This window comes from Sinocyclocheilus anshuiensis, unplaced genomic scaffold (genome assembly GCF_001515605.1).
Source record: "Sinocyclocheilus anshuiensis isolate Anshui unplaced genomic scaffold, SAMN03320099.WGS_v1.1 scaffold827, whole genome shotgun sequence".
NCBI lineage: Eukaryota > Metazoa > Chordata > Actinopteri > Cypriniformes > Cyprinidae > Sinocyclocheilus > Sinocyclocheilus anshuiensis.
In genome coordinates, this window is record NW_015542371.1 from 63,220 (window position 1) to 85,448 (window position 22,229).

At 37.5% G+C, this 22,229-nt stretch overlaps 2 protein-coding genes across 2 annotated transcripts in view; both read left to right on the plus strand.

Moving 5' to 3' along the window:
* The window catches only part of LOC107692235 (ATP synthase subunit beta, mitochondrial-like), a 3,207-nt gene extending 2,063 nt beyond the window's left edge, over positions 1-1,144 (plus strand). Inside the window, exons 6-9 of the mRNA XM_016491201.1 lie at positions 59-181; positions 266-478; positions 571-772; positions 883-1,144. Coding sequence (XP_016346687.1) covers positions 59-181; positions 266-478; positions 571-772; positions 883-980 — 636 coding nt within the window. The 3' untranslated portion in view covers positions 981-1,144. The remainder of the gene's footprint in view (positions 1-58; positions 182-265; positions 479-570; positions 773-882) is intronic.
* A 5,034-nt stretch (positions 1,145-6,178) lies between these two features.
* Positions 6,179-21,820, plus strand: LOC107692229 (bile salt export pump-like). The gene is made up of 30 exons (XM_016491191.1): positions 6,179-6,317; positions 6,477-6,718; positions 6,814-6,907; positions 7,000-7,018; positions 7,129-7,155; positions 7,246-7,300; positions 7,623-7,867; positions 8,654-8,741; positions 8,895-9,028; positions 9,133-9,304; positions 9,792-9,916; positions 10,044-10,218; positions 10,316-10,429; positions 11,475-11,585; positions 11,664-11,789; positions 11,881-12,084; positions 12,767-12,937; positions 13,049-13,250; positions 14,757-14,838; positions 15,717-15,846; positions 15,931-16,098; positions 16,182-16,286; positions 18,467-18,628; positions 18,717-18,920; positions 18,995-19,236; positions 19,322-19,478; positions 19,759-19,956; positions 20,053-20,259; positions 21,182-21,328; positions 21,416-21,820. The coding sequence occupies exons 2-30, from the start codon at positions 6,635-6,637 to the stop codon at positions 21,614-21,616; spliced, it is 4,149 nt and encodes a 1,382-aa protein (XP_016346677.1). The 5' UTR covers positions 6,179-6,317; positions 6,477-6,634; the 3' UTR covers positions 21,617-21,820.
* Positions 21,821-22,229: the final 409 nt, after the last annotated feature.

Sequence of the window (22,229 nt, forward strand, 5' to 3'; positions counted from 1 at the left end):
TGTTTTTTTTTTTTTGTCCTAAATTGAGCGTTTTATTGACTGGCTTTTGTTCTCATAGGTGTCTGCCCTGCTGGGCCGTATCCCCTCTGCTGTGGGTTATCAGCCAACTCTGGCCACTGACATGGGTACCATGCAGGAAAGAATCACCACAACCAAGAAGGGTTCAATCACATCTGTGCAGGTACACATCCTTCTGTTTGCACAGCACACTCTGGCGCTTCCTGGATCTCTTCTTCATGTTCTACAGTGTCATTGTCTCTCATAGGCCATCTATGTGCCTGCTGATGACTTGACTGATCCTGCCCCTGCCACAACTTTTGCTCACTTGGATGCAACCACTGTGTTGTCCCGTGCCATTGCTGAGCTGGGCATCTACCCCGCTGTGGACCCACTGGACTCCACCTCCCGTATCATGGACCCCAATATTGTGGGATCTGAGCATTATGACATAGCCCGTGGCGTCCAGAAGATCCTCCAGGTGAGCACCAACGAATATGGGCTTCGTCTGAGCACTTTGCTCCATTTTTGAATTCCAATCCATGACCTTGTTCTCGCTCCTCACCCTCATAGGACTACAAGTCCCTGCAGGATATCATTGCTATTCTGGGTATGGATGAGTTGTCGGAGGAGGACAAGCTGACTGTGGCTCGTGCACGTAAGATCCAGAGGTTCCTGTCCCAGCCCTTCCAAGTCGCTGAGGTCTTCACTGGACACTTGGGCAAGCTGGTGCCCCTGAAAGACACCATCAAGGGCTTCAAGGCCATTCTGGATGGTAAGTCTCAAGTTTGCCTTCTGTTTGTCTCGGCTGTTTTGATTACGTCCACTCTTGGTAATGGTATTTGTTTTTATTCAATGTTGCTCATAGAGTTTCTGTTTCCCTAGGTGAGTATGACGCTTTGCCCGAGCAGGCCTTCTACATGGTGGGCCCCATCGAGGAGGTCGTCCAGAAGGCAGAGAAACTGGCTGAGGAGCATTCGTAAATGAGTTGGTTTAAATGTGTCAGGGCGGGTTGAATGAAATGGCACTTGGTTTGTAACGTCACATTCAAAAACAAATTGTATCTTTATCGCTGGTCATTCTGAGGTTCTATTTAATGTTTCCAATTCGTGAAGATGGAAATAAAACTGTCTTACCGTGAACTGTTTCTCTTGGCCCTGCTTTTTGTTTTGTTTTTTTCCCTAATCGGGTCCATAAACCTATGAAGGTTTTCATATCATCCCATTTTAACACATTTGATACATGAGTTTCTAAGGTCTCTAAATTACTATGATCAAATACTTGATAAAGATTTGTACACAATCTTCTACATGCCCTCTAATGGAAGTGTTTTTTTTGTTTGTTTTTTTTAAGCAAGTAAAAGGCTTTTGAGTGTTTATGCTATGAAGTCTCTAATGATTTTAATAATCGTAACTTTAAAGCTGCAGTCCGTAACTTTTTTTTTTTTTTTTTTTTTTTGGTTAAAAATGATCCGAAATCAATATTTGAGCAAGTACATAACCAACCAGTGTTTGAAACTATCGCCTTACTTTAGCCCGATTCACAACGGTTATCTTATAATAATGTTTTCTAGTTTGAGTGGTATGGGTAGGGTTTAGCGGGAAATTCGAGCATGCCGCTGCGTCATTACGTCACGTCTGTAAACATGAAGTTGTCCCGGCTACTAGGCTATAGCATGTTAGGATCCTGCAGGTGGCGGATCGTTTATAGCCTTTTCTCACAGCAGCTAGAATAATTACATGTATCATTTTGATGGCGGATTGTAATCCAGAAAGGATTATGTGTTTATGAAACACATGTGAATGAAATTAAATTATATTCCAGTTTTAAATGTGCTTCTGATTACAGATAACCTGGGATTACAAAAGATTTGTATTTTAAAGACAACCAGTTAGAAGGGAGCATAATTTGCTTTTTGGGTTAAAATAATTTCTTAATATGAAATTCGAGTGGTATGACAATTAGAGATTAGACTGTACAGAAATTGAAATCTACTCGCTTATACACACACTATAGTCACCAATGCTGATGTTGTTAACATTAACAGTTTGAGAATAAAGTATAACAATAATAATAAATTGCACGGTTTGATGTGATATGAGCTAATTTAGATTAAATCACCATTGGTAGCGCGATTTATTGTAATGCTTTTTTCCTCAGTTGGTCAGAACAAACGTGGCAGACTTGTTACTTGTTCAGATGACAATATCCGGTGAAAATGCTTATTTGAGTCATATATTCCAAGACGTAGGCTAGAGTCTATGAGTGCAAAGTACAATATCCACACCGGTGTGGTGACTGACTGCCACACACATACTCCGTCCTCAAAACATTAGATTCATCTGTGCTGGAGCACAACCCATGCAAGGAAGATAATTCCGTGCACAGCTGCAATTGCAGGTTTTCAAACAGAGATGGCGACAGAGGCAAAATTTACGGACTGCAGCTTTAATATTTCAAGATGAACATTGACTGGAATTAAACCCTTTTAAAAAGTTTAATTTATCATGATGTAACGATATAACATCTACACCAAATTGCATATTTTTGCCCTTTAAACAAACTTCCATTAAAAAAATTAAACTATTTTGTATGTCTGGCGTTATAGGAAGTTTTGTGTTTTATTTAAAATTTATTTTAAGTAGTAGCTGTTGAACTATAAACAAAGTGGAATAGACTTATTACGGGAAAATAATTAAAATTGTTCATTTTAAATGGGTCTAAGTCTTGATTTATTTACGTGCCAAATAGGAAACCTGCTACTATGTTTGCATTGTGGAGTTAGTCATTTTTATACATGCAAGACACCATTCCAATAAAGATGGGACAGAATTAATGTCTTTTGCATTCTGGGATGAACAAGGATAAAATGTTAACGACAAATAGAGAAAACCGTTAAATCAGTTTTGAACCCATTTGGATGAATCCCTCACCACACCTTTTTGCACAACATCTGTATATTTGGTGTTTGACAAACCAGATAACATATTAGCATACAATGCCCAAAAGCAGCTAAATGAAACTTAACTTTATGCATGAAATCGTGACCACTGTAGCTGCTGTCAAGCTGACCATAACAAATCCAAATCACCAGTATGTCCCTATTGTAGGATTATCAACTCACTCACCTTTACATAAACACTCACTGGAAGGTGGAACAAAACTTTATAGTGCATCTAAACATTGCAACCTTCAATATCAAAACAGAAGTCCTCCAATCAGTAGGTTAAAACGATGTGAATTCATGATTGCCTCATCTTTGGCCTCTGAAATCATTGGCTATAATCTGGAAAATCTTAAAACGTTTTTTTTTTTTACTTTTAAAACTCTACTTTGATGGTCACAATAGTAAATATATCACAAAACCGGCACCTTTGAGCAGCCGATATTCAGAGATACAGGTGGGAAAATTAGAGAGCAACAGGATCGTGCATCTCACCCTGAGGAGTAACAGGTACGAGCCGCACAGCTGAGACGGCATGTTCAATGCAGTTCACCATCTGGCATCTTGGAGAAATTCTCTTTCATCACCTTTCCAGTTAAACATATTGGAAGTACACAAGGACAGTGCACAAACTAGGATATGCTTCACATGTGAAAATATTCCAGAGAAATATAACATACACACTTATGCTGATCTTGAAGAATACATGCACAAGAACGCCACACCAGAATGATACACCATCTTTCCTAAAACGTGAATTTTTTTTTGCCATGAAATCTAAATACTTTACCATTAAAGGAACACTCCACTATTTTTGAAAATAGGCTAATTTTCCAACTCCCCTAGAGTTAAACAGTTGAGTTTTACCATTTTCGAATCCATTCAGCCGATCTCCAGGTCTGGCGGTAGCACTTTTAGCAAAATTAGCCTATTTTCAAAAATAGTGGAGTGTTCCTTTAAGACATGAAACCTCTCAAGCATGCTTGCAAGGAGCGTTCTGAAGCCAGTTACAGCCTGTGATGAAAACATACTCATTCATTGCCACTGACTCAAACTCTCTCAAGCTCCTTGTACCATCTATCCATGTGAAACAGGACCACCAACATGGCTGTCAAAACATAAAGCTGGGAACATATGGACAGGAATTATAAATCATTAAACATCTACAGGAATGTAGTTTTGACATTTTTCGTATTTAAAATGTCTTTCATAAGTGTTATTTTGTAAGATATACTTAATATGACACACAGTAGGTATATTTAGACCCATTTTATAATTCTAATAAAAGATTTGCAAGATTTTTAGGGAATTTTGAAGCTTCTGAATTCTGGCAGCTCAGCATGATTACACAAACTAAACATGTAAAAATCCTCTAGAGAACATTATTAAATGTAGTACTTCAGTTCCCATTTCTGTGGAAGGAAACTGCAGGGCTTTTTGAAACTATTTATTTCACAGACAGTAGATCCTGAATGTAAACCTACTGTAATTCTACCAAGTATAGTTTTGCTTTAAATGAATAGTCCCAAAAATGAAAATGTAATTTACTCATTCTCAGGCCATCTAAGATAGAGATGAGTTTGTTTATTCATTAAAACAGATTTGGAGAAATGTAGCATTACATCACTTGATCACCAATGGATCATCTGCAGTGAATGGGTGCCGTCAGAATGAGAGTCCAAACAGCTGATAAAAACATCACAATAATCCACAAGTAATCCACACGACTCCAGTCCATCAATTAACATCTTGTGAAGTGAAAAGCTGCATGTTTGTAAGAAACAAATCCATCGTTAAAGTGTTTTAACCATTGCTTTTGGCCAAAATACCAGTCGGTAATGCATAATAATAAATTATCCAGTGAAAAAGTCCATCCTCTCTTGTCTTCTCACATCAAAATCCACCAACATATTTGTATCTGTTTTGTACTGTTTGTGCTTGTAAATGGTGCTTGATCTGTGCATTTTTCTCTCTTGATTCAGACAAATATGGATTGAGGACATGGACTTGAAGTTAAAAACGTCTTGATGGATTTGTTTCTTACAAACATTAGGTTCACAAGACGTGAACTGATCAGATGGAGTGGTGTGGATTACTTGTGGATTATTGTGATGTTTTTATCAGCTGTTTGGACTCTCATTCTGACGGCACCCATTCACTGCAGGTGATCCATTGCTGGGCAAGTGATGTAATGCTACATTTCTCCAAATCTGTTCTGAATCAAACTCAGCTACATCTTGGATGACCTGAGGGTGAATACATTTTGGGGTGAACTATTCCTTTAAGTGTGTCCTCTTTTGTCCTTCAGGCTATAGAGTCATTTTTAGTTTAGAGAAAGTATATCAACCCTGCATGCAAGTGCATGAGGAAACAAACTTACTGCATTAAGCAAATTGTAATTTTTTTTTTTTTTTTTACATATTTCCATTTGAATATTGATTCGAATTGACATTCGGATAATTCAAACAAATATATCAGAAATGTCTATGTTTGATTTCTATGATTATTTTAGGAGCACAACAGTGTTTTGTTTGTGAGGTCAATCACATATAGTGTTGACAGTGTTAAACTGAGTGTGGAATGAGGCGGAGCTACAGGAGGATCTGACCTCTGAGTTAAAGATTCACTTCTGTCTCTGTATTTGGCTTCTGCGTAGCGGATCTCACACGTGTCTGAATATCTGTGTAAATAATAAGTCCCTGACCACCACATAGGTGGATATTTCACTTCATTATTATCTTTTTTTTTATTGGTTATGTACATCAGAGTGCTTTATAAAGACGTGTACTGCATTTGATGTTTCAGTTCATGATGCTATTAAAGATCATGTTCCTTCCAAACCTGTTGATTCTGCAGTGAAGGGTCACCCGTGTCCTGTGCGGAAACAGCCTGAGGTCAGTGTTGCCAAGTCCGTGGTTTACCCGCGGAATTGGGCTACTTTAACACTGTTAACGCGGGTTGTTTTTCATGTCCGCGGGTTTAAGCGACCCCGATAACGTGATATTTATCCCCTAAAATGCGAATTTTACCAGGGGAACCCCGCCAAAAACGTGTATTTTACCCCACCGGAATTCTATCTTTACCGGGGGATCTCCCTCGAAACGTGATTGGGCTAGTTTTGAGTAGCAATTGGGCGGGTTTTGTTGTGTAAACCTGGCAACCCTGGCTGAGGTAAATGACCTCACAAGCTTTTACCTCGATTTAGTCCATCTGAGAAACAGTTCTCCGAAATGCATCTGGGTCTTTAGACATCTCCTAAATCTCACGCCAGTAAAAATTTTTTAGAGTACAGTGAAGTCACTCAATCATGGCTCATTTAGCATAAAATGACCGCATGACAAATTGCCATCCTATCGGATGTTCCTCAGAAATGCAGGTGACACTATCTATACTATGTATCTATTTATGTTTAATGAGATTTCGAGCATAAATGTCAAGACACTATTATAATAATGCTCATATCTTGTGAGCCCATGTGGCTGAATAGCTGTATTGATTTTTGGGACAATTATCTCATGTCAGTGTTTGTATACAGAGGTCATTCACCTTCCTTAACAGAACAAACCTGCCGGACAGTTACCCCACCTGAGCCAAACCGACCAAGACATTTAACTCCACGCACATACACATAGAGATTCACTCCGACACAGCTGACAAGGAATCTACCAGCACATTTGCTAAGAACATGACTGGATGTTAGGAGTAGGTATCCTGGATAGAATTTTTAATATAACACAAATACATAACAGAAAAGAAGAGTCACTTTGGATCAGCAAGGTGCGTTCTTAGTGTTGGGTTCAATTTGAAATGGTACATTATATTCTTCTGTGATTCAATTATCCTAAAGCATCTGTTTTCTAAATGCCATTAAGACAAGAACAGGCAGAACGATGCCAGGAAGCGTGAAGCTGCGCAGCGTCAAGAAGTTTGGACAGGAAAATGATAGTTATGAATTTTCAGATGAAGGTAAACTGTTTAGTAGTTAATCTTTTAAAACTATTCTCAAATCTATATCACACTCCATTCAGATGTTAATGAACATATTGATTCTGTCACAGAGACAAATGGTGATTACATGTAAGTTCTTAAGTTTTTTTTTGAATGAAACCTACATTTATTTTTTCAAAATTAAGCATTGAGACATCCTACTTTTTAATGTTTCTTTAACTGAATTTGTGTTGGTACAGGACAATGGCTTCTGGAAAGCATAAAAAGTAAGTATCTTTTTCTCATTTTTTTTGATGACGGAAGCTTGTTTTCTCACATTTCTTTTAAGCACCACAAACTCATTCACTCATTCACAGGTCCAAAAATGGCAAGAAAGAAGAATCAGCCATCCGTGTAGGCTTCTTTCAGCTGGTAATACCTATGTACTATAACAATGAGGAATATGAACTCATGCCTTGTCCTGTTTGGCTTTAAAAAATATATTATGTTACATGGATTTTGCTAGATGAACACCTGTTGAATACAGCAGAAAACTTGTAGTTTATGATGACTGTAACTGACTTATAATGTGATCAACAGCGGTCTAAAATCAAGGGTTTGTGGTTTGAGGAGATCATCTGGATAAAATTCTGTTCATGATATTGCAGAAGGCCCATTTATGGTCCATTTAAATATTATGCACAGTCAATAAATGCTATTTTTACACATGTTTTATTGTCGATTTGCCCTGCAGTTTCGCTTTGCCAGCTGCCGGGAGATCTGCATGATGATTTTTGGGAGCATATGTGCGATCATTCATGGTTCGGCGCAGCCGCTGATGCTGCTCGTGTTTGGGATGCTGACGGACACCTTCATAGAGTACGACATCGAGCTCAACGAGCTTACTGACCCGGAGAAAGTATGTGTGAACAATACTATACAGTGGAGAAACCTGACGGAGGATGAAAACCTGGCACTGAACATGACCAGATCATGCGGGTGAGAGCGGGTTTTCATATTTTTAATTGCCAAGGACCCTCAAATATGATGATGATGCCCTTTGAGGAATTCACTAGATCTAAATAAATATATAAATGCAGCTTTATATTTTAATGTATACAGACACATTTATATTGTGTGAGGAAATTAGTACACATGTTGTTTCTAGAGTGAAATTATTAGCTCTGTCATTTTACTGATGCCAAAATATATTATTAAAATGATTTACTTTGTATCAAGTTAATGGTATCTTTTTTCAGCTCAATATCTGAAAAAACATACTCAATCCAATTGTTTTAATAATTGTCAATTTATTATAGTTGACTAAAACTTAAACTAAAATTAAAACCATAAAAAATGTGTTACTTGAAATAAAATAAATGTTAACTGAAATAAAATCTAAAAATCTTTATATTTCAGCAAAGACATTTCTGCTAAAATAACTTAAACTAAAACAGAAATAAAGAGTAATACAAACTCTCTCTCTCTATATATATGTGTGTGTGTGTGTGTGTGTGTGTGTGTGTGTATATACATATATATATTAAAAACTAAAAAATTAATCCAAATATTAATCAAAACTATAATAGTATGTTAATGATACTAAAGTAACATTGATTTGTTTAGTGCTTTTTATTATAAATATTTTATTTTTTTAACGAACAACAAAAATATAGTTGGAAGAATTTTCAAATTAATTTATAAGAATTTTTTAATTTTTAATTTCTACTGTTAAAATGCATTTCATACATTTTTTCTAAAATATAGTGTGCTCTTCTGCTTCAGGCTACTGGACATTGAATATGAAATGACCAATTTCGCCTACTATTATGTAGGCATCGGAGCGGGGGTCTTCATTCTAGGATACCTCCAGGTGAACCTTTTAAAATGCTTCTCTGCTGTTTATGTAAATGTGAAAGATCATTTGCAAAAATTGTAATAATGTGCAGAATTTTGCATGACCTTAATAAAGCTAAGTTAAAGTTAGACCCTATTAAAGAGTTTTTTTTCTGTTTTTTTTCCTCAGATCTCTTTGTGGATAACTGCAGCAGCACGACAGATTCAGATCATCAGGAAGATGTATTTCAGGAAGGTCATGAGGATGGAGATTGGATGGTTTGACTGCACCTCTGTGGGAGAGCTCAATACGCGCATGTCTGAGTATGATACATTCAAACACTTTCCAGAGCACAAACCCTCCAAATAAACACAAGTTACCTAATATTGTGTGTGTATCGTCTCATGTGTGCCTCCATATATCCTAGTGACATCAACAAGATAAACGATGCCATTGCTGATCAGGTGGGGATCTTCATCCAGCGCTTCACCACATTTGTGTGTGGTTTCCTCATGGGTTTTGCCAAGGGCTGGAAACTAACGCTGGTCATCATCTCAGTGTCTCCTCTCATTGGGGTCGGAGCAGGTCTCATGGCTCTGGTGAGAAAAGAAAATTCATCAGGACTCACATTTCAGATAAAGAAGATATAGATAGATAGATAGCGAAATTTACTGAGTCTGTTTTTGCAACGTAAATGAAAATGCATGGCTTTAAAACGAAGTCAAAACAGAGAGAAAATTATGTGATTATTTACTCAGCCTCAAGTTGTTCTAAACTTGTTTGACTTTTTTTCTTCTGTTGAACACAATAGAAGATATTCTGTGGAAAACCAAACAGCTCCTGGTCCCCATTGACTCCCATAGTATGCTTTTTTCCCATACTGTGGAAGTCAGTGAGGATCAACAACTGTTTGTTCTCCAACATTCTTCAAAATATCTTATTGTATGTTCAACAGAAGAAAGAAACTCATACAGATTTGGAACAACTTGAGGCTGAGTAAGTGATGACAGATTTGTCATTTTTGGGTGAACTATCCCTTTAATTACAATAAATGAATACTTGTTTTGTTTGTATGTGTTTGTCTAGTTTGTGGCAAAGCTGACGGGAATGGAGCTGCAGGCATACGCTAAAGCAGGTGCAGTAGCGGATGAGGTTTTATCCTCTGTACGCACGGTGGCAGCATTCGGCGGCGAGAAAAAAGAGGTGGAGAGGTAACCATCATCTTCATGCATAACAACTCGCACACTGTACTGTAATCACTACTGACTGTGTGTTATTTTCTCTGAATTTATACCATAATTTAACCCTCAAACTCTTTAAATTAAATCTTTTCTGCAGGTATGACCGTAATCTAGTCTCTGCCCAGCGATGGGGCATCAGGAAAGGCCTGATCATGGGGTTTTTCACAGGGTACATGTGGTTTATCATCTTCCTGTGTTATGCACTGGCCTTCTGGTATGGATCCAGCTTAGTGGTGGATACACAAGAGTACAGTCCAGGGACATTACTGCAGGTACACACATAATCTCACATGCAAAAGAACCCACACATCATGGTTGACTTTATTGTCATTCGTTGTTTGGATATCACATGTGTTTTTTTGTTTACAGGTATTTTTTGGCGTGCTCATTGCTGCACTGAGTCTGGGCCAGGCTTCTCCTTGTCTGGAGGCTTTTGCTGCTGGAAGAGGAGCCGCCACCATAATCTTTGAGACAATAGAGCGCGTAAGAACCACAGACAACCACGTCACACAAACCAGTAGCATCTAGTACTGACATCACTAAAAAAGACTAATATCTGTGTTCTTATTGTTAACAATAAAAAACAAACTAAAACTACCCTATACAAAAGCTTTTCATTAACTTAATGCTGAAATGAAATTAAAAAAAATGATATAAGATGAAAAACTAACTGAAATAAAATAGGTTCTAAAATAAGTACTAAAATTACTAAAACTTAAAATTAATATAAATTAAATATAAATAGAAAAAAAAACCAAAAATGAATAAAAATGACAAAAGCACATAACAAAATGACAAAAACTTCAACTGAAAGTATAAAAATGAAAGCTAATTCCAAATAATAATAACTACTATAATCATATTTAAATACTAAAATGAATCTGATTAAATCTAAAAAAAAAATTCAAAATTCACAATTTAAACTTGTACATAATCTGTTTTTTTTTTAGGATAGTGATGTAAAATGAAAAAGAAATATTAACACATTTATGTTTTTTTTAATAATTTTCCATTTCATTTTCAAATTCTGTTTGTAACAAAAATTAATGAAAAAATAAAATTGAAAGTAGAAAAATAAAAGCTTATTCAAAATAATAAATATTATAATCATATATAAATAATACTGAAATAAAACTGCTCAAATCTAAAAACTCTTCAATGAGATCTAAGTTAAACATAAATAATCAGCTTGTAAGAAATATTAACACATTTATGTTTTTTCAAATTTATTTTTGAAGTCTGTTTTTTCATGATAATATTTAAAAAGAAATAATAATTTAATAAAGACAGTTGCATTAGAACCACCACATTTGACCACATTATGAAAAGATGACATTACACAGATGGCAAATGAGAGTTAAAGTCCTCCTGTGCTAGATTTCAGAATGAAAATGCCCAGCAAGCTCAATGCAGGAGCAAATCAAAAGGAAACAGCTATATTATTGCATTTCTCACATCCATCTTCCACCAGACTCTGTCCGGCACTTTACAGAGTGATGGTTTGACAGGAATGTTGTCTTATTTTCAGAAACCAGAGATCGATTGTCTCTCTGAGGCTGGATATAAGTTAGACAAAGTGAAAGGAGATCTGGAGTTTCATAATATAACTTTTCATTACCCATCTCGACCTGAAGTGAAGGTAAAGCTGAAATTTACACCAGTACAGCCACACCATCTGGTCTGCTTTAAACAAACTCTACTCACCTCCTTCTCACAGATCCTCGATCAGCTAAACCTGCAGGTAAAGTCAGGAGAGACGACAGCATTTGTGGGTCCCAGTGGTGCTGGAAAGAGCACAGCAATCCAGCTCATCCAACGATTCTATGACCCCAAAGAAGGGATGGTAAAGAAACATCACCATTACATACTGTAACATTATTGGTGCACATCATTCAGAAATCTTGAAACTTTTCTAACATTTTCTTTGACTCCAGGTTACTCTGGATGGCCATGACATCCGGGGTCTGAACATCCAGTGGCTGCGTTCTCTGATTGGAATTGTGGAGCAGGAGCCGGTTCTGTTTGCGACCAGCATCGCTGAGAACATTCGGTACGGGCGGCCTGGAGTCTCCAACGACGACATTATCACAGCAGCCAAAGAGGCCAATGCCTACAACTTCATCATGGACTTACCTCAGGCACGAGACCACCTAACACAAACTCACCTACCAGAACATACACTACATACATAGAGGTCATAATTAAGGGACATTTCCATATTGTTTTTCTATTTAAATTTTTTACAATTATTTTAACTTTTTTTTGTTGTTGTTTCAAATTGAAAGTTAAAAAAAAAGAAGTTAATACTTTTACTCAGAAAGGATGCATTAAATTGACCAATAGTACAGACAGTAAAGACTTTTATAATATCACAAAAAATGTCCAATAAATGCTGTTCATTTGAACTTTCTATTCTTCAAAGAATTATGAAACAGTATAGCATGGCTTCCACAAAAATATTAAACTGCACAACTGTTTTCAACATTGATAATAATAAGAAATGTTTATTGAGCAGCAAATTAGAATGATTTCTGAAGGATCATGTGACACTGAAGCCTGGAGAAAATTCAGCTTTGCATCACAGGAATAAATTGCATTTTAAAATATATTCAAATAGAAAATGGTTCTTTTAAATTGTAGTAATATTTCAAAATATTAGCGTTTTTACTGTATTTTTCATTAAATAATTGCAGCTTTGGTGAGCATAAAAGACTTCTTTTAAAAACATAAAAAAATCTTACAGACCCCAAATAGTAGTGTGCATATAACATATGTGTCTTTTTTATTTATTTTATTTTTAATTTGATCTTTTTATTTTAGAAATTTGATACTTTGGTAGGTGAGGGTGGAGGCCAGATGAGTGGCGGGCAGAAGCAGCGAATCGCAATAGCCCGGGCGCTGGTGAGGAATCCCAGAATCCTCCTCCTGGACATGGCTACATCGGCTCTGGACAATGAGAGTGAAGCTGTTGTACAGGAGGCTTTGGACAAGGTCAGCAACACACACAGTCACACGTGTCCAGGCAGACACGCCACATATGTCAGAATAGTAGACGATTACATCCAAATCACTGAAGACACAACCATCAATCCTCTGTTGAAGGTCCGAATGGGTCGCACCACCATCTCCATCGCTCACCGTTTATCCACGATAAAGAATGCTGATGTGATTGTGGGATTCGAGCATGGCCGCGCCGTGGAACGAGGAAAACATGAGGAGCTGTTGGATAGAAAGGGCGTCTACTTCACCTTGGTGACTCTTCAGAGCCAGGGAGACAAAGCCCTCAACCAAAAAGCCCGACAGGGTGAGTAACACACACTCTTCCTCACCTACCGTTACCACTCTGGGTAACACTTTATTTTAAGGGCCAATTCTCACTATTAACTAGTTGCTTATTAGCATGCATATTACTAGCATGCTGGCTGTTTATTAGTACGTATAAAGCAAATATTAATGCCTTATTCTGCATGACTATATTTTAGATCCCTTAATCTGACCCCATACCTAAACTTAACAACTACTAACTATTAATAAGCAGCAAATTAGCAGTTTATTGAGGCAAAACTCTTAATTAATAGTGAATATGTGTTTCCTAATCTAAAGCGTAACCGTACTCTGTATTATGGGATAGTTCACTTAAAAAAAAAAGGAAATTCTGTCATCATTTACTCACCCTCAAGTTCTTCCAAACTTGTATTAGCTTCTTTCTTCTGTTGAACACAAAAGAAGAAGTGTTTTTTCCATACTATGGAAGTCAGTGGCTACCATCAACTGTTTGGTTACCAACATTCTTCAAAATATCTTCTTTTGATGACAGATTTTTCCTGTCCCTTTAACATGTCTTGTGTCAATGTTCTCCAATGCATTGAACTCTGTGGAGCAAAGCACCCTGAATTGTGACGTGGTACTTTGACCCCATCACCAGTGACCTTTTGAAAAACAGCCAATTTTAACTTGACAGTTTGTTGTCAGTGTCTCTGTTTGTCTCACAAATCGTTTAGAGTAAAAAGCAGATAGGTTCTTTAAAACGTCATTTTAAATACCTCATAATTGCTTTTTATTCATTTACATTAACCTTACATTACATGTATTGTTTATATACTATTATAGTCGTTTTATTTATTTATTATAGTCGTATTTTGAATTAGCTTTTATTTTTATAATTTCAAGTTTTCAATTTAGTTTTAGTATTTTTTTTTATAAGCTTTTGCCATTTTTATTAGTTTTTATTTGAAATATTTCTATTTAGCTGTAATTTATTTTTATTTCCGTCTTGGTTTTAGTAATTTTAGTACTTCAATGTACATTTTTTTTCATTTAACAATCAACTTTTTTATCTATTCTTTATATTTTATTTTCAGATTTTTTTAAATGAACAAAAATGATTTTTAATAGCTTTAGTTAACAAAAACTTTATATTACAAAATCACCCTTCTGTGATACTATCTTCAAAGCATTTCGTGTGGAGCTAAAGGAGATGATGTAGAAGTAGGCGTTGATCTGATTCTGCAGAGGTGGTCTTTTGTCGCACTATGACGTCATAATGTGACAAACTCTGAAACGAGTCGTTTTCTGATCTTGGTTTCAATAAAAGCTGTTTTTGGACTAACGAGTAAGTTTTGAGCTCTGAACCTCACAGGATGCTTTGTAGTACAATGACCTCTAACATGTCAAAACATGAAGGAAAATTTGATTTCTCAATTCATGACCCCTTTAAGCACAAAACACTGTATTAATTTATATATTCACATAAAATAATAAGCAAATAAAGTGATGTAATTCTAATATTTCTGTCTCTTACTCTTCTCAGAGATGGAGGAAGCTGCAAGCAGTGACCCTGATGCAGAGAGAAAGAGTCTCAACAGGGCAGGAAGCTATCGTGCTAGCTTAAGGTACAAATGGTGATGTAGTGTGATGGTTGGTCATAGAATCACATTACATACCTTGATTTGAAGGAAAAAGTATATGAAAATCGGACAAAAAGACAAAGGTACAAGACTGTATTTAACAGCTTTAGTGAGTGGAAGAATTACAATCCTATGAAGCATTGCGAATGACAATCAAATTAAAAAATGTTGGAGAAATATAGAACTATTCATTTAAAGTTGTTGGCTGTATCTATATAAACAATATATTTTAAGTTTATTGCAAAATATGCATATATATATATACAAATATTTAGTATTTTCATAATGTAGGGACACTGACTGGATTATGTCATTTGCAATGCTTCATGGGAATGTGTGCGGCTAAAGATTTATTTTGACACTGCTTGCTGTAACTCAGACTGGTGGAATTCTCTGTAGAGCATCATGGGTAATGTAGTTTTTCACTGTTAAAAACTTCTGCTAATTTCTATTCAGCTAATTCTAACATGATTATTTTGAAAATAAGTTAAATTAATGTGAACAGATGGCTTCAACAAAACCATATACAATCAAATAACAACCACAGAGCTCACAACAGATCTGTCTTTAAAGGTTTAATAGTTATTGCTAAAAATGAATGAAGTTTTTACTTCCAGAACCCGACTGTTGCAATCTTTTCTTTAGAAAATTCCTACTGTTTGGAATTAGAAGTGTTAGCAGTAATTAGCTATTAAATACAGCTATTTAGCCGCATTAGCATTAATAGTGTGATTTTAATGCCTAAAAACATTGCATACGAAGTCAGCTGATGCAATGGTAAGTGCCTAGAAATATGTAAATATCACAGTATATTAGTGTTTGACTCTTTCTACCCCACTCTCTCTCTTTCACTGTATCTGCAGGGCTTCTCTTCACCAAAGATCTCGATCGCAGCTGTCAAACGTTGTACCTGAATTGTCTGTGGCCATCGCTGGAGAGCTGGGCCCTCGCTCATACTCCGAAACCCACGTTCCTCTGGAAATCCAGGGAAAGGTTAGAGCTCTGACTCCAACACCATGAGCCTGACGCAACATCTCACAAACACCTCACGTATTTGCATACTGTATGTCTGTGTAGAGCGGCCTTCCTGATGACGATTCAGAAGAGGTGGAACCAGCTCCAGTGGCTCGTATTCTGAAATACAACGCTCCTGAATGGCCCTACATGCTCTTTGGAAGCTTTGGAGCCGCTGTGAATGGAGGGGTGAACCCCGTCTACGCTCTCCTCTTCAGCCAAATCCTGGCGGTGAGGTTTCCGCCGGCTGTTCTCCTCTAGTCCATGTGTTTGCTGTAAGTGTGACTTTTTTTTTTATCTCTCTTTACCTGCAGACCTTCTCGATGCCTGACCCTGTTGAACAACGGAGGGAAATTAATGGAATCTGTCTGTTTTTTGTAGTCGTTGGTTTGGTTTCGTTTTTCACTCAGATGTTACAGGTTTGTCTTAATTTTAAGCCTTTTCATGAAAATTTTGAAAACTATTACAGGTGGACCAACAATTCTATGCTTTTTTTTCCTTTACTGTGGAAGCACTACACCTTAAGGGGGCGATAGAGTTACCTTCAAAAGCCTGGGCCAGTATAAACCAGGTGTCATTCACGATATTGTCTGCTAACAGAATCCTGTCCCTCTTCCTCAATGCCTGATCAAAAATATTAATTGATACACTATTCTCACTAATTAAAAGAGCACTTCTTAATGAGTTAGCACTGTTAGCTTGCCAACTGAAGGCTAACTAAAAAACAAAGAAATGGAACTGTGGTAGGGGAATAGGATGCAGTGTTATTTTCGCATTATTTATATACTAGAGAGTGCTGATTTCTATTTGGAATTAGCTTTAATTTTTTGATTTTTAGTTTTTACTTGTTTTTAGTTTTAGTAATGTATGTGCTTCTGGAATTTTTATTATATTTTGTTCTATTTAACTTTAATTTATTTTTATTTCAGTCTTAATTTTAGTAAATGTTCTATTTAGAATTTTTGATTTCGGTTAGTTGTAAGGCAACATTTTTAAGTTTTTCTTTTAAAGGGGTCATATGATGCAATTTCAAATTTTCCTTTCTCTTTGGAGTGTTACAAGCTGTTTGTGAATAGATAAGATCCCTAAAGTTGCAAAGACTAAAGTCTCAAACCCAAAGAGATATTCTTTATAAAAGTTAAAGGGGTCATATGATGTGATTTCAAGTTTTCCTTTCTCTTTGGAGTGTTACAAGCTGATTGTGCATAGATAAGATCCCTGAAGTTGCAAAGACTAAAGTCTCAAAACCAAAGAGATATTCTTTATCAAAGTTAAGACTCTGCCACGCCCCCCTAAAACGGCTCGTTCAACATTTTATGGAGGACAGTTTCCTAAACCTGCAGAGTAAAGGTCCTTGCACACTGAGTCCGAAATGTTCGTATGCGTTTTTCATTTTTTTTTCGTATTCGTCATCCTTTCCTATCAAAATGCTTGCTACGGATGTGAAAACGCAGAAAATCGAACCTGATCCGGATTTTTTTTTTATGAACCTGGTCCGAATTTTTTTATGACGGACGAAAGTTTCGGGGGCAGTGTGTAAACGTGATTGACAAAACGTGAGGTCGTATTTATTTTTCAACGTGCGAAAATTTCGGACGAAAAATTCGGACTCAGTGTGCAGAGAGACCTTAAGGTTAGCTTACAATGCGTCTGTGCACAAAGGCTGTTTCTATAAAGTGGGGCAGTTCCAGCTGTGCAAAGACAGTCTGGTGCTTCTGACTCACAGACTGTAAGTACGTTTTTTTATATTTAAAGAATTTGCCACTGATGATTCAAATACGAGTTTTGAGCAGTGTAGAGTAGCGCTTGTAGTTTGTCGTTTCTCCGATCACAAATGCAGACATGGTTTTATGTTTACGCGGCGCGATACGCAATGCAACGCGTAAAAAGACAGTATAAGTCATTATAATCAGCAATTATGTCCCCACTGGATGCAACAAATGCCTCGTTTATAATGGGTTTCATGTTTTTGTCTCGTCGCTCCAGCCGTACAGGGCATCACAATATGGTGAGGGGCGTAACATTTCCGTCACACGCTTGAGGTATTCGGCCAATCACAACGCACTGGATAGCTGGCCAATCAGAGCACACCTCGCTTTTCAGACCGATGAGCTTTGTAAAAATCGACGCGTTTCAGAAAGGCGGGGCATAGAGGAGAAACAATAATGTACATTATGTGAAAAATAATGTGTTTTTTGAAACTTAAACCGCGTAAACACATTGCATTACACCAAATACACAACATAATGTTCTTTTAGCAACGTCATATGACCCCTTTAAGTTTTCTTATAGCTATATTATTTAGGTAGCTATAAATATATAGCTTATTTTGCAAGATTCTCTTCAAACTGTTGCTCTGTCATGGCAGCTGCTGACCAAAAAAAGGCAAAACTGTAGAAGACTTTTTACACTAATATACTCTATAGTAGTGCCCCCTTTTGGCAACACTGGGAATGCAACACGTTCCGTTTTGAATTGCATTCCAATCAGAATTTGTTGCTAGACGTGTAAGTTGTAGTTGCATAGCGCCTTGGGTCTACATTTGCTTTCTCAACATCTAGATAGTATTTATTTACAGCTACTTCTTTCGTTCTTTCAGGGCTATGCATTCTCTAAATCTGGGGAGCTGCTGACTCGTAGACTGAGGTGTCTGGGTTTTCAGGCGATGCTGGGACAGGAGATCGCCTGGTTTGATGACCACCGAAACAGTCCAGGTGCTTTGACCACAAGACTGGCCACTGATGCCTCACAAGTCCAGGGAGTAAGAAAAACATTCAGCAGATCCTTCTAGATGACCTGTGACACTTTTCAATAAAAATTAAGCTCAATTACACTAAATGACACCCCAGGCCACAGGTTCCCAGATCGGCATGATCGTGAATTCTCTGACCAACATCGGTGTGGCCATTATCATCTCCTTCTACTTCAGCTGGAAGCTCACTCTGGTCATCCTGTGCTTCCTGCCCTTCCTGGCTCTTTCTGGAGGGTTTCAGGCTAAGATGTTAACTGGATTCGCCAAGCAAGACAAAGAGGCCATGGAGGCAGCAGGACAGGTGAGCTCAGGCTAGACTAGAGTATGGTCAAATCTAGGCATTTTGAATGTCTCGCTGTCTGTTTCTGAGTTTAGATATCTGGGGAAGCACTGAATAACATCCGCACCATTGCTGGCCTGGGAAAAGAGCGTAATTTTGTGGAAATGTTTGAGGCACAGCTGGAGGCTCCGTACCAGGCCGCGCTGAAGAAGGCTAATGTTTATGGCGCCTGTTATGGGTTTGCGCAGTGCGTGGTCTTCATGGCAAACTCTGCCTCCTATCGATTCGGTGGATACCTGGTCTATCGAGAGGGGCTACACTTCAGTTTTGTTTTCAGGTGAAATAACAATGAAACAAAGTGTTTTTTGGTGTACAGTTGGAGTAAACGGATGTCATAATTAGGCAAGGTTCTATCACTACAGGGTGATTTCAGCGATTGTAACCAGTGGCACAGCTCTCGGCCGAGCGTCATCATACACGCCAGACTACGCCAAAGCCAAGATCTCTGCCGCACGATTCTTCCAGCTACTCGACCACATTCCTAAAATCAGCGTCTACAGCGATGAAGGAGACAAATGGGTAAATCTAGTTATCAGTACTAATCATTTTTGTCCCGTATTTCCCAGAAAAAAAAGTCACACTATCGGGTCAAAACTGCATTGCTGACAGAAAGAAAACACAGATAATACACAGATATATATATATATATATATATATGAATTTAGAATATATAAACAAAATATTTTAAACGTTGCATTTTACTACTGCATCGTTTCTTTGTGCAGCAATATAAGAATGTTCTGCATAGGCATACCGTCATTTAAAATGACAGTAAACTCTCTCTTTCTCTTTCTTTTAGGATAATTTTAAAGGGGACATTAAGTTTATAGACTGCAAGTTCACGTACCCATCCCGGCCAGATATTCAGGTTCTGAATGGTCTGAGTGTGAGTGTTAGACCGGGACAGACTTTGGCCTTTGTGGGCAGCAGCGGCTGTGGCAAAAGCACCAGCGTTCAACTACTGGAGCGATTCTATGATCCTAACAATGGACGCGTGGTAAGAAAACTCTTGGGTTTTGAGATGGGTTTTTGCATCAAACTCTTTTTCTGAAACACTGAGTTTGTGATCTAATCATTGTTCTTTATCGATTAGCTCATTGATGGCCGTGAATCTACTCGGGTCAATGTTGCTTTCTTGCGCTCTAAGATTGGGATCGTCTCTCAGGAGCCAATTTTGTTTGACTGCAGTATAGCAGAGAACATCCGCTACGGAGACAATCAGCGCCATCTCAGCATGGATGATGTCATCGCCGCAGCCAAGAAAGCCCAGCTGCATGACTTCGTCATGTCACTTCCTGAGGTGTTCAATGGGGAATCTTCATATTATAAAAATTTTGAATTAATGCTGCATTCACTTTGTGTCAAACTCTGCTTTAATTCTACTCTAAGCTCTTCACGTCTTCAGATTAAAGTCATTTATTTATAAAGGACATTTTAAAACAACAGAAGTTGATGCAATGTTATGTTGGCTTGAGGAAGGCTAGCCTGATAGTTTGAAAAGCTTGAAGTTTGAAGATTTTAAGTTTGAAGCAGTTTTAATTTTGAAGTAATTTTAAAAGTTTGAAGTTTTAAAGGGAAAGTTCACCCCAAAATGAAAATTGCCATCATTTACTTGCACTCAGTAAGGCTGATGATACATGGGGCAACATTTTGAGCAATGTTGTCAGGCAACTTTGGTTAATGTTGCTGTCAACAGGCAACCAGGTGAGACTGATCTAAAGTATCCATATTGAAATTTGTTACCCATTCTCAATGGGAAAGTGCCCAAGAAAAATTGCTCAAAAAGTTGCCCCGTGTATCATCAGCCTAAGACTTTTTTGTTTGTCTCCAGAACACAAATGAAAATATTTTTTATGAAATCTGAGAAATTTCTGTCCCTCCATTGACAGTCTATGCAACTATCACTTTGACGCCTCAAAACATTCATAAAACTAATCCACATGAATTGAACGGTTCAGTCAAAATTTTCTGAAGAGACATGATTGCTTTATATGATGAACAGATTTAATTTAGGCTTTTATTCACATATAAACATTTATCAACACACACATCAGTTATGGCAAACGGAAGCTCAAGCATGCTTGCTTGACGTGAGAACCAATGAGATTTGTTCTTGTGCATCAAGCAAGTATACGGCTGAGCTTATGTTTATGTTTGCTGATCAATGTAAAATGCTGTAAAAAAAAGAAAAGTTAATTGTTTTTATGTGTCCCATGATGCAGAAATACGACACTAATGTTGGTTCCCAAGGTTCCCAGCTATCCCGTGGCCAAAAGCAGCGCATTGCCATAGCCAGAGCGATCATACGAGACCCCAAAATACTTCTGCTGGACGAGGCCACCTCAGCACTGGACACAGAGAGTGAGAAGGTGAGCAGGAAAGCCAGAACTACAGTTTGAGAGGATCTTCCTGTTGTTGAGAACTCATACAGTCGTGTGTTTGTCTGTGTGTGTCAGACTGTACAGGAAGCGCTGGATAAAGCCAGAGAAGGCAGAACATGTATCGTCATCGCTCACCGTCTCTCTACTATCCAGAACTCTGACATCATAGCGGTGATGTCACGGGGTTACGTCATTGAGAAGGGCACGCATGACTATCTCATGAGCCTGAAGAGCGCGTACTACAAACTCGTCACGACCGGAGCGCCGATCAGCTAATCTCACACTCAACACTTATAGGAACTAGAGAGGATTTCCTACATCCAGATACAATGATAAATCGGCTGATATTTAGCTGATTACCATGCCTTCTTTCCCTGTATAAAACATTCATGTCAAAAGAGAACGTTAGTTAATCTAATAACTGAATGCTGAAAACAAAAACTTAAATGAATGTATTTATGTACTATCAAATAAAACATTTATCGATTAAACAAAAAAGCAGAGTCTGAGCCTGATGTTGTGATTAATCGCTTTGGAGTCAGAGGAAATGATGTCATGACAACACTGATTGAATGAGGGTGCTGCAAGAATATGCACAATCCCAAACCTTTATTAGCGACATGACCTGAGACTTCAAAGGCAGAAGACAGGGAAAAATAAAAGCTCTAAAGTCCATTTTGTGCATTTAAGAGCCCTCCAAAAATATGTCCGTGACAAAACATGTATAACATAATTCAATATTTGCAATTTATACATTGCTTGTAAAAAAAAAAATTTTTTTTTTTTAAAATCCGGAACTGCTTCCAGTGTACAACAGTGAGCGCAAGCTACAATAAAGTGATTATGTTTTGAATATGGATATTTTTCTTACAAAAATGCATCGATTCAC

Excerpts from the sequence above, each read along its gene's own strand:
- LOC107692229 (XM_016491191.1), top strand. The coding sequence starts at position 6,635 with ATGTTAGGAGTAGGTATCCTGGATAGAATTTTTAATATAACACAAATA. Across the intron at positions 9,305-9,791 it reads GAGCAGGTCTCATGGCTCTG|TTTGTGGCAAAGCTGACGGG; the intron begins GTGAGAAAAGAA and ends GTGTTTGTCTAG. Across the intron at positions 14,839-15,716 it reads AGCTATCGTGCTAGCTTAAG|GGCTTCTCTTCACCAAAGAT; the intron begins GTACAAATGGTG and ends CTGTATCTGCAG.